The sequence below is a fragment of the Theobroma umbraticum genome, unplaced genomic scaffold (assembly GCF_002168275.2).
Source record: "Theobroma umbraticum cultivar Fairchild unplaced genomic scaffold, ASM216827v3 scaffold_30.0, whole genome shotgun sequence".
Taxonomy (NCBI): Eukaryota; Viridiplantae; Streptophyta; class Magnoliopsida; order Malvales; family Malvaceae; genus Theobroma; species Theobroma umbraticum.
Window position 1 is genome coordinate 5409054 of NW_018397254.1, and position 12300 is coordinate 5421353.

Here is a 12300-nt window from a genome sequence, read left to right on the forward strand (position 1 = left end):
CCAACAAAAAGGCCTTCCACTTTAGAATTAAAAAAACCCAGATTGTAAGATTGGGTGTTCGCAAATTTGGCCCATTTGTTCATTTTTCCTTTGTCAACATAAAAACAAGGCCCATTTGTCACGTCCATTGCAAAGATTTTTCGTCATGAGTGATACTACTTCTTGAGAACAATTTATTTATTTTTACATTAATATGATTATTTTCAAGAACACCTTAAATGAGATAAAATAAATTTTGGATGGTAAATTACGTTAAATTTGTTTGTACTGCTTACCATGACTTGATTACCTACACCATTGTCTTTGAAGTAGTTGATTCATTCATAGTTTTTTGTAATGTTAAAAAATTACGTTTCATAGTTGTTCAATGTGAACAAATTACACGTGAATTTTTCTTTGTGACGAGGAAATGAACGCCCTAAGGTGAGGTGTAGTTTGTGACCTTTGACTAAAAGAAAGAAAGAAAGAAACGCAATAGACCTAGTATTATTATAGACTCCTATTTCCTATTTCCTATTTTTGTTTTCCAAAAGAAAGAAAGTTCCATTGTTGACCACGTTCAACTTGAACGTGTTGAATGACAGGTGGTTGGCAAGTCTTAGAAAGCCCCACCCAAAGCGAAAAATCAAACAGACCTTGCCAGTTTCTACGTTACAGCAAGAAAGAATAGGAGTGATTGTGCACTTTCAATTTAATTTACTTGCGTTTTCCTGGAAACTCAATTAGGAAACTAAAACCTTCCCCCAAAATCTATCCCAACAAACCCTAAGAAGCTCTCCCCCAATTTTCCTTCACATTCTCAAAGGAAAAAACGGAAAGAATGGAGAATTCGACTCAAGAATCCCACCTGAGATCCGACAACTCCGTAACCTACGAATCGCCCTACCCAGTTTACGCCATGGCCTTATCTTCCGTGCCTTCCCGCACGAGTCTCAACCACCAACGCATCGCTCTCGGCAGTTTCATCGAAGACTACGCTAACAGAGTCGACATAATCTCATTCGACCCTGAAACCCTTTCCTTCAAAACCCACCCAAGTCTTTCCTTCGACCACCCTTACCCACCCACGAAACTCATGTTCCAACCCAACCGAAAATCCCCTTCCTCTCCTTCCTCCGACCTCCTTGCTTCATCCGGCGACTACCTCCGCCTCTGGGAAGTTCGAGAATCTTCCATCGAACCTCTCTCCGTTCTCAACAACAGCAAAACCAGCGAGTTTTGTGCCCCCTTAACTTCTTTCGATTGGAACGATGTTGACCCCAAGAGAATCGGGACCTCCAGCATCGACACCACGTGTACCATTTGGGACATCGAAAAAGGCGTTGTTGAAACCCAGTTGATCGCTCACGATAAAGAGGTTTACGACATTGCTTGGGGTGAAGCTAGAGTTTTTGCTTCCGTTTCCGCTGATGGGTCCGTAAGGATCTTCGATTTAAGAGACAAAGAACATTCGACGATTATATATGAGAGTCCTCAACCGGATACCCCTCTGTTAAGATTAGCTTGGAACAAACAAGATTTGAGGTATATGGCTACGATTCTAATGGATAGCAATAAAGTTGTGATTTTGGATATAAGGTCACCTACAATGCCGGTAGCTGAGCTGGAGAGGCATCGAGCCAGTGTCAATGCGATTGCCTGGGCTCCACAAAGTTGTAGACATATATGTTCTGCTGGGGATGATACGCAGGCACTTATTTGGGAGTTGCCTACGGTGGCTGGACCTAATGGGATTGATCCTTTGTCTATGTACTCGGCTGGCTCCGAAATCAATCAGTTGCAGTGGTCTGCTGCTCAGCCTGATTGGATTGCCATTGCTTTTTCTAACAAAATGCAGCTTCTCAAAGTTTGAGGTTCGAGACTCTGTTTCCTTGCTTGAAATGTATTAAAAGTCTCATTTTTGTTGCATAAAATGCTTAAGCTTGATTTGCTGTGTGAGTAAATTGTAGAATCACCTTTATTTAAGCCTGTTAATTCTGTTATTATTGGTGAAGTCTTGGTGAAATTCCTTAAAGAATAATGAAGTTTATCATCAAAGAGTAAACAGTGCCTCAAAAGTATTTAAGTTTCAGTTGTAAAAAAGCATCTTCCATTACCATGTTAAGTTTGGCTTGTTTGATGCTTGATATGCTTTATGTAAATACAATTGAACAAAACTTTCCTTTTTAAATTGTTTAATGTGATAAAGTTAATTCCATTAAGCATTTAGGAGATCAGATTGATGATGAACTTCATGTTAGGGAATTTAAGTGAACATGATAATCTCCTGGAAAAAAAGATATGAAAAAGAATTTCGTTTACTTTATTTTTGTTTCCACTTTCCATCACGTTCAAACTTATGGTTTCTGAATCTATGTGGTATGCAAACTAATTTTATCTGCTTTAAAAGGCAGTTCATCTTACCTGCCATCTTAGGATAGTTTTACACATGTGTTTGTGTGCGCGCCCCTATTCATAACATGATAGCCATTAACTAAGCCAACTTTCATCTAACATATATTTTAAGGCTGCAAAACAGTTTCCTTAGTTTAGATCAAAAGGAAAAGACGTTCAGTCTTCTAGTTAATTCTTGCTTAAAACAGAAAGTTTCCTCTGGAATGTTGATAAAAACATGGAGTGGCCCATGCGTCTAAATCAATGATGTGGTGAAGGCTTTTCCATTAATTTAATTCAAGTTGGGCCTAGATGTTATAAAGCCTATAATTTCTTGCAAAATGTTCAAGTCTCATTATGTGCTACTATGCTGGAGTATGGACTGGATGACGAGAGTCACACACCAAGGGTCGAGTTCTAATGCCCGATATGAAGCTATATTGCTTTTACTTTGTTTATGCATGTGAACGATTTAAGGTTATTATAATATCACATAACAGATTCTACTGTAATAAACTACTTTATAGAAGTAGGTATTTGTATCATAGGCCAACAAAATTTTCATTATGGTTTTCCTCTTTCCCAATATAGTAATCTCTGAGAACGTTTTACGTATGAAACATATTTATTAGATAGTTCATTTACCGTGTGAGTGTCACTTGTTCAGGTCCCTTACGGCATGATGAAGACATGTGACCTTATCGACATATTTTTGCATTTTACTCATTCTTGGTCAGTGAAGCTGATTCAATGGGAATTCTTCTTCAAGCCCTGATGTGGATGATTTATTATTTGATTGAGAAATTATTTGAGGTTCCTTCTTTAGGCATTTAGCTTCGTTAATCATTGATGGTAAGTTGTGTGCACTTGTTGGTTGTTTAGAAAAGTGTTTGTTGTATAGCTTGAAAACCTTGGAGTAAAGTTCTTGCCAAAAAAGAGAAGTCAAGTATCATCCAGCCCTGGCATAGAACCTATCGACTCTGATTGGAACTCTTGACTAGTATAGTTCCGATCAGCGGCTCAAAGAACTAGTAGTAGTTTTTTGTGTATTTGTTGTATAGGGTGTCAGCTTGTGGCTGGTGAAACTATTCATAACTTGAGGGCTCAATATTGAATGATGGTTGCAACAGGTGTCCGGGGAGCCTCGATGAGTTTAGAACTGTGGCTAGTTTTCCTGCTGCTGGAGGTGTTTTTCCCCCAATGCTATGTAAAACGTTTTTCGAAGAAAATATGAAGATTATATGTATCTCTTTTGCTTAGTCTAAGAGAAGGGAAATCTAATGGCCAAAACGACCAAAAAAAAAAGGAAGGGGAGGGGGGTGGTGGGGGGAGCCTCTGACCAATTATTCCTTGTTTATTCTACATGAATCGTGAACTGTATCTCCATTGATGGTGCCCTGTTTTGAAAGTCACTTTTAATCTGTGTATTTTCTCTAAAATTTTGTAATTTTTATTAAATCCCATTAATTAGGATTATTGAAGAGTAGTTTCTTCTTGCCTCATAGAAAGGCATTGTATAGCTTAGGATTATGTAAAATTATATTCCAATATTTTCCATTTAAAAGGTATGAATCTTGGAAAGAGGTTCCAATATGAAAATATTATAAATTAAAAATTCTAATTATTTTGAAGTTTCATTGAGAAGATTGAATTAAAAGTATTCTACTGTAAACTTGATTGTCACATAGCATGAACAAATACCACTGTGTAGTCATTGCAAAGTTTTATGGGAAAAACAGTGGGAATTACAAAAGGCAAATAGGAGTTAAGACTAGTCAAAACATGACACTAACTATTTGTTTTAATTCAAACTCACATATATACATTTCATTGGTCCGCGAAGCCCTATTTGGAATGAGATCAAAGTCCAGTTGGCTTGGACCTCAGGATCAGAGGCCTTCCTGATCTGATGATAATGAGACCTGGTTCAATTTGGCATAACCCGAAGCTCCTCGCCTCAAAACTTTGTTGCCGTTGAGTCGCGTTTTGCCTATTGTAATCTTCTTACATAGCCTCTCGCTCACCGTTAACGGTCAGAAGGAATAAAATGTATAAAATTATGTTAGCAGTTAAAGAAACCCCAAATGGAAATTTCCACCATAGAGTAGTGGCATCTTTGCAATCGCAAGCAATCAAGTAAATGTCTGAATGATTTTTAAGAAGTAGTATCCGAAACAATCATTCATGAGAAGAATTTTAATGGATATTGAATAATGCCACCCCCCACCGCTTCCCCCTCTCCTCAGTTGAAGCTGACTATATATCCCTTCATTTTATAATTTCTTGCAAAAGCAATTTAATGGACTTTAGAAGTTACAAAGGATGCCTTCCGAATCAATCTTGTCGTGACGGCAATGCATTGCAGGGTATGCTAATTGCTAAGCTCGTACCTACCAAGTGGGAACTGAATACTTGTCTATTTCGGCTTGAAATTAAGCCTTTCTTGTACGACTCAATCATGTCGGTTAAGCTTGAGCTTCTGCATGCCTCCAGTCAACTCTAATATTATTCCTACTATCTTTAAATTTCTTATTTCTTCATTTCTGAAACGAACCAAACTAATCATGGTCAACTTTGTGATTTGTGATAAGCGGAAAGAAGAATTATGATTTAACAATCGTTTTCTCATACTCTTTCTTTCATGGACTTTACATAATCCGTTGATTAGTCTTCAAGCCCATACTTTTCGTGCCGACTTTTAAGTTTGATTCTTCAGTCAATTTATTTTTAAAGGCAAAAGTCAAGTCAAATGGTACTGGTGATAGAGATCCTCCGCCAAAATTAACGACTCTGAAAAATAAGGTCTTGGCCCCCCTCCTTCTCAACAACGAACAAAACCACCTGCCTCGCAACACCACGGCTGCGTTTTGACAAAAGGGATTCCTGTTGCCCCACGTGGAGCCAGTAGCACTAATTAAGCTATACGCTGCTGACTTGACCTCGTAAATTCACCAGGCAAAGCTTTTCAAAGTTTCATCTTTGTATTGATTTTGTGTTGTCATTATTTTTAAGTTTTAGTTCCTTCAACAGGTAATATTTCTTAATTTCTATGGCCTCAATCAAATTGATTGTACCCAATGACTAATTCAAACAATAAATTGCAAAGGTCCGTTCACGATAGCTGCTACTATATTCCAAGCATATGGAATATTGGAATTGATTGTTTGTAGTAATGCGTAGCATCATTACGTTTTGAACTCAGTCTCCCCATCCAGCGTAAAGCACTCAACATTTATGATTATTGCGAGGAGGATTCCTACAGTATATGCAGCAAGGATTTCGTGTCACTGCAATCCAAATTTCAGACAAGAACGTCCAGGACCTTGTATGATTCTGCCTGATTTTCTCCACTCCAATTGTTCGTAACTAATGGGAAGCTTGGACCTAACAATCTGGCTTACCTCATTCCGGTAATATAAATTAGCTGTTTTAACTTAATTTTGCAGAATGGGTTTCATCTCCAAAATATGAGGATAAAAAATCAACATCAAATCAAATGTGACCAACTACTGTTTTTGACCTTTGTTTGTGTATGTGCTATATGTCCAACGACTTCCAAGGATATATGTTGTAATTCCCCGTTAGAACTAGAGATGCAATTTCCGAAATTTCTTCGGCTGCCTCAACTCCATGATCTAATATGCTATTTCCTGTTGAATGATTCCTTGCCATGATTTGAAAATGTTATGGTTACTCTCAAATCGAAAGCCAGAAACATAGGCAAGCATTAAAGTTTATATGCTGTTAATTTGCCATATGAGTTTGAGGCAAAGGTGCAAGATCATGAGTATGGACGTGAAAATTTCGAATAAAGGATTTGGTAGGACTCCAAGTGATAGCAGTTGCTTCAAATTATTAGGATATTGCAATCATGAAAATCTGTTAGCACAATTTTCTTTGTTATCCTACACCAAGTTGTTGATTACCTCGTTTCATCGCATCTAGCATTCACTGAAGGGTTGATTGCACATGCCAAAACGTATTCTTTTCCTTCAAAAAATGAGTTTTTGTTTGATAATAATGCGCCATGTGATAAAACCAGAGAAAGAGTTTTTGAAGAGATCGTTAAGCAAGTCAGTGAAATGTAAATTAAATTCTTTTATTAATGAAATGAATCATTACAAGGATTTATATATAGAATTTCTCAACTTGTAAAAAAGATAGTTTTCAACTAAGTGACTAATAATTAACTTAGTTTTTAATTAAGTAACTAACAATTAATTTGAAGACTTACTGTTTACAACATGGTAAAACTGTAATTCCTAAAATTACACTAACCACTGTAAATAAATCACGTGTGCATTCATTCTTTCAGTTTTCTGAACACAAGAGTTCCATTCTTTAGTTCAATTGACTTTCAATACTTAGGAACTATATTTTGAGTTTAAATATCAACTTCAATATATGATGCTCCCCCTCAAGTTGAATTGTGTATGTTATGCGCATTCAACTTGCTTGAAAGTCTTTGAAACACTCTTGGTTGTAAAGCTTTTGTAAATAAATATGAAACTAGCAAAATTGTTGAAACATGAATACGCTCGATTAAACTTGTTTTTACTTTCTTTCTTATGAAATGGCAACCCATTTCAATGTGTTTGGTTCTCTTAAGTAATATTGGATTTTTACATATATGAATGGCAGATTGGTTGTCCATATACAATTTTATAGCTCTTGAATTCTCAATCCCAAAATCAGAAGTACATATTTCAACCATATTACCTCACAACATGTAGTTGCCATGGAATGGTATTTTGCTTCTATAGAACTTCTTGCAACTACCGGTTGTTTCTTACACTTTCAACTAACCAAATAATCACCAAGAAAAACACAAAAACCTATAATTGATCTTCTTGTAATAAGACATCCAACGCAATCACTGTCTAAATAAGTAGAAAGGTGTAAATCGTATTTGGAACTTAATAAAATTCCTTGCCCTAGTGATCTTTTCAAATATTTTAGTATTCTATATGCTCCCATAAGATGTACATGACCTAGTTTATCCATAAATTGAGATAATATCTATAACGCATATGATATATCAGGTCTTGTAAATGTCAAGTATAAAAGCTTCCCAATGAGTTGTCTATAAACTGTTGCATTTGCTAACCTTTATTCATCAGTAGCTTTTTCTAGCTTGTGATTACAGTCGATAGGAGTTTATGTTAGTTTTGCCCCAAGAAGTGCATGCTTTTCCAACTTATCCAAAGTATACTTCCTCTGGCAAATAGATATACCCTCCATTGACCTTGCTACTTCAAGTCTTAGGAAGTATTTAACCTCCCCAAGATCCTTTAGCTTAAAATGTGAACTTAAAAAGTTTTTGGCATCATGTAATAACTGAAGAGAACTGTATCCAATTATAATGTCATCAACATAAACCAACAGTGCTATAAAACTACCATTGTTTGCATTCATAATAAACAAAAAATAGTCTAATAAAAATTGTTTGAAACCATACTCTGTTAAAGCCACAGTGAATTTAGCATGCCATTGCCTAGAATCTTGCTTTAAGTCATATAGAGATCTATGTAGTCTGCAAACTAGCTTGGTATTAGGTGGATACTCCTCTTTGACTTGATAACCAGGTGGTAATGACATATACACTTCTTTATCAGGTCACCATTAAGAAAAGGATTGTTAATGTCCAGCTGAGACAAAAACCATCCCTAAGCTACTGCTACGGCCAAAAAATCCCTAATAGTAACCTGTTTAGCAAGATGACTAAAAGTTTCTTGATAATCAAAACTTTCAGTTTGACTATAGCCCTTTGCAATCAAACGAGCTTTAAACCTTTCCATACTACCATCTATCTTCATTTTAGTTTTGAAAACCCACTCACAACCAATTGCATGAGAATCAACAGGTAGTGGAACTACATTCCATATGCCATTATCCTCTAAAGCTAATAGTTCAACAACCATAGCCTCTCTCCAATGATCATGTTGAATAACTTGATGATAAGTGGTATGTTCATGAATTTGAGACAAAAAAGTAGTAAACGACTTATGCTGAGAAGATAGTTGACTAGAAGATAAAAACTGTGCAATACAATAAGATGTGACAAAATTTGAAGACTATGGTAACTGAACGTCATAAACTTTTAGATATTTAGGCAATTCCTAGTTTTGTCACTTCTTTTAAGAGGCATAAAATCAGTAGGAATAGAAGAAAACTCAAAAAAAAAAAAACTAGATGAAGAAAAGTCAACTACAAAGTCAACAGGTCTATTGGAAATAAACTAATCAATTGAATTTAATGAAGAATTCAAAAAATTGGATGTTTTAGGTATATCTAAAGGAACAGAGGAAGATATTGAAGGTGTAGAAACATAAATAGGTGCATAAATAAAAGAAAAAACAACAATAGCATCCAAAAAATCAAGACTAGACTCATGCACATAAGATGTTTGATAAAAGGTATGATCATAGGAATTCTGCTTTAAAGAATGAAATGGAAAGACATGTTCATGAAAAATCACATTGCTTGATATGAAAACTTTGTTAGCAAGAAGATCATAAACCTTATAACATTTGACACTATTAGGATAACCTAGAATGAAATGGAAAGACATGTTCATGAAAAATCACATTGCTTGATATGAAAACTTTGTTAGCAAGAAGATCATAAACCTTATAACATTTGACACAATTAGGATAACCTAAAAATATGCATTTACTTGCTTGTTTATCAAATTTCTTCCTATGTTGACTAATAGCAAACATAAAATATAAACTACCAAAAACTCTAAGGTGATCATATGAAGGAGACTTTTTAAACAACAGTTCATAAGGTGTACAATTATGAAGAATTTTCCTAGGCATTCTGTTTATGACATGAGTAGTAGTGAGAATTGCATACCCCCAAAAATAAAGAGGAACTTGAGACTAGTATAATAAAGCCCTTGTGACAACTAAGATATGTTGATGTTTTCTTTCCACTCTACCATTTAGTTGAGGACTTTCAACACAAGTTAAATGATGAACACTCCCTGTTTTTGCATTGAAATTAGTGAGCTCAAACTTTTTTCCATTATCTGTTCTTAAAATTTTAATGCAAGTATTAAATTAAGTTTTGACAAATTTATGGAAATTGGAAATAATAGTTGAAACAATAGATTTACACTTCATTAAAAAAATCTAAGTAAAAGAAGAGAAATCATCAACCAAAGTAAGAACATATTTTTGACTTGAAATAGTAGGTATCTTATATGGACTTTATATGTTTGCATGAACAATTTCAAAAGGACTAACACTTATTTGTACATGAACAGGAAATGGCATTTTCCTTTGTTTAGCCATAGGACAAACTTCACAAAGTAAACTGTCAAAACTATGAACATCAGAACAATGTTTATTGATTACATTTATTCTTTTTAATGTTGCATGACCTAATCTAAAATGCCAAAGATCAAAATTAGGAAGCATAGCTATACAACATGAATGGAAAAAACATTGGCTGATGTTATGATCTTGTCAATACTATGTTTTGACAAAGCTTGTTCATCTACATTAACATGCATGAAGTGTAAACCTAAGATGACCTTAATTACCTTAATCACCTTCCATGAAACCAGATCCTGAACAACACATAAGTCATCAATGTGCCAAATATAGTTTTTCTTTGAATTAGTAAGTTGACTTATTGAAATGAGATTAAACTTAAAATTGGGAACACAAAAAACATTTGTTAAAATAAAAAATGGTGTAAGTTTAATAGTTTCTATATGAGAAACTAAGGCCTTAGCTTTGTTTGGAAGTTCAACAAAATAATCGAATACTGGTTTTGTAGAAACAAAATTATTCAAGGTATATAAGAAGATGATCTATTGCTTTAGTGTCTAGAATTGTGTTTAATCATGAGACTTGTCACATTTTGATACTTGGATGGAAGATTATTTTTAGTATTAAAACAAACATGACTAGAAATGATACTTGAAAAAGCAAAATTAACTAGGGAATGTTTGCCTTGCTGATTTGATGTAGGAATAGAGGTGGAAACAGAGACAGAACTATCTTTACCTTCATCAATGTTAAGACCACTCTCATTTAAAAGATTCATCAGCTTGTTTACATGTTGCTTAATAAGAAACATCTGAAACATGGTGTTATTTCCAACAGCCTTATTTTCTTGTGCAAATTGATTTTCTTTTACTGTTGCAAAATAATTCACTGACTTACCTTTAGTATAGGCATTTTTTCCTTTATTGAAATTAAAGTCTTCTGAAAATCTTATCAATCTGTGACATTTCTCCTTTGAATGAACCTTTTTTATTACAATGTGAACAAATTACCTCTTTTTTATATTTTTTTTCTTTTCATCTAATATCACTACTTTAGCGGTAGATTCTAAAATTGGTTGACCTTGTATCAGAAAATTTCTCTGTGTTTCTTCCTTCAGAATCAAATTATAAACCTTGTCCAAATTAGATATAGGATCTAACATTATGATTTGTGACCTTATAGCAGAATAGGAGTCATTAAGTCCATTTAAGAACCTAAAAACTATATCTTTCTAGTATTGGTCTGAGTATTTGTTAAAGCAACTAGGATTACACTTACCACACTCACATTATGATAGTGGTCTATTGTTCCTCATTTCTTCCTAAATACCTTACAATTCTATGAAATAAGTATCTATAGATTTTATTCTTTGAGTGACATTTCTTAGAGTAAATTGTAGATTGCAGACCCTAGTGTTATCAGGTTGTAAGAAATTTAGTTCAAAAGTACTTCAAATTTCAATAGCAGAATCCATATAAAATATGGTTGAAGCCATTCGTGGAGTGATTAATTCCAAGATCCAGGCTATAATTAAATTGTTGCATCTAGTCCACGAATTAAATAATGGATTCGTCACAAAAGGTTTACTAATGGTTCTATTGAGAAAACCTAGCTTATTCTTAATTGAGATAGCCGAGATAAAAGATTTGCTCCATGGAACATAGTTGTTCATACTAAGCTTAGGAGTTATAACAACTGAACTTAGGGTGATCCGAATGGTGCAAACATAAGGTGATTGTGGATATAAGGTTGGTGAAATTGTACTCTTAAAAATTGTGGTTTCCTCCATCGAAACTAAAATCTCAAGCTCAAAATAGAAAATCAAACAAATATTCCACAAATACTGAAATCTAATCAATTACCGATCAAATATAGGTGATTAAAAAATTCAAAATCCTTAACATGATTGGCTCTAATACCATGATAAAACTAGAGAAAGAGAGTCTAAAGAGATCGTGAAGTAAGTCAGTGAAGTGTAAATTGAATTCTTGTATTAATGAAATTAATACAAAATTTCTCAACTAATAGAAAGGATAGTTTTCATCTAAGTAACTAACAACTAACTTGAAGACTTACCACTACAATATAATAAAACTGTAACTACTAAAACTACATTAACCATTATAAATAATACACGTGTACACTTATTCTTTCAGTTTTCTAAACACAAGAGTTTCATCCTCTGGTTTAGCTAACTTTCAATACTCAGGAACTCTATTTTGAATTTAAATATCAACTTCAATATCTGATACCATGTGACTTCTAGTTTGCCAAGGATGATTTACATTGTAGCTCGATTGTAAGAGAGGAAGAATAAAGTGGGATTAGGGAAGGATTCGGGATGAACAGAAAATAAGTCTAAAAATTTATTCTTTGATTAATGCTATGTCAATAAATTTCATATAAATTTGATTCGATTCCATGTAAATAAGAGTAAGGATTGGGTGTTCCATTTTCAAATTTCAAAAGTCAAATTTATTAATTTTTTTATAAAAATAATGAAAGTTGACCAATTATTATAAAAATAAAAAATAATCAAATTTCACTTATAATTTCTCGATTGATTATTTCAATTTCAATGAATATTTTTAAGTATATTTTAAATATATTAATAATTTTTTATAAATATTATATATTTTAAAAATAT

The 12300-nt window shown here is 33.9% G+C and overlaps 1 protein-coding gene across 1 annotated transcript; it reads left to right on the top strand.

Annotated features, from left to right (window-relative positions):
• Positions 1–633: 633 nt before the first annotated feature.
• On the top strand, positions 634–3619 carry TTG1 (Transducin/WD40 repeat-like superfamily protein). Its single transcript, XM_021433724.2, has 2 exons — positions 634–1853; positions 3041–3619. The coding sequence occupies exon 1, from the start codon at positions 821–823 to the stop codon at positions 1850–1852; it is 1032 nt and encodes a 343-aa protein (XP_021289399.1). The 5' UTR covers positions 634–820; the 3' UTR covers position 1853; positions 3041–3619.
• Positions 3620–12300: the final 8681 nt, after the last annotated feature.

Coding starts and splice junctions, on each gene's coding strand:
- TTG1 (XM_021433724.2), top strand. CDS start 821: ATGGAGAATTCGACTCAAGAATCCCACCTGAGATCCGACAACTCCGTA.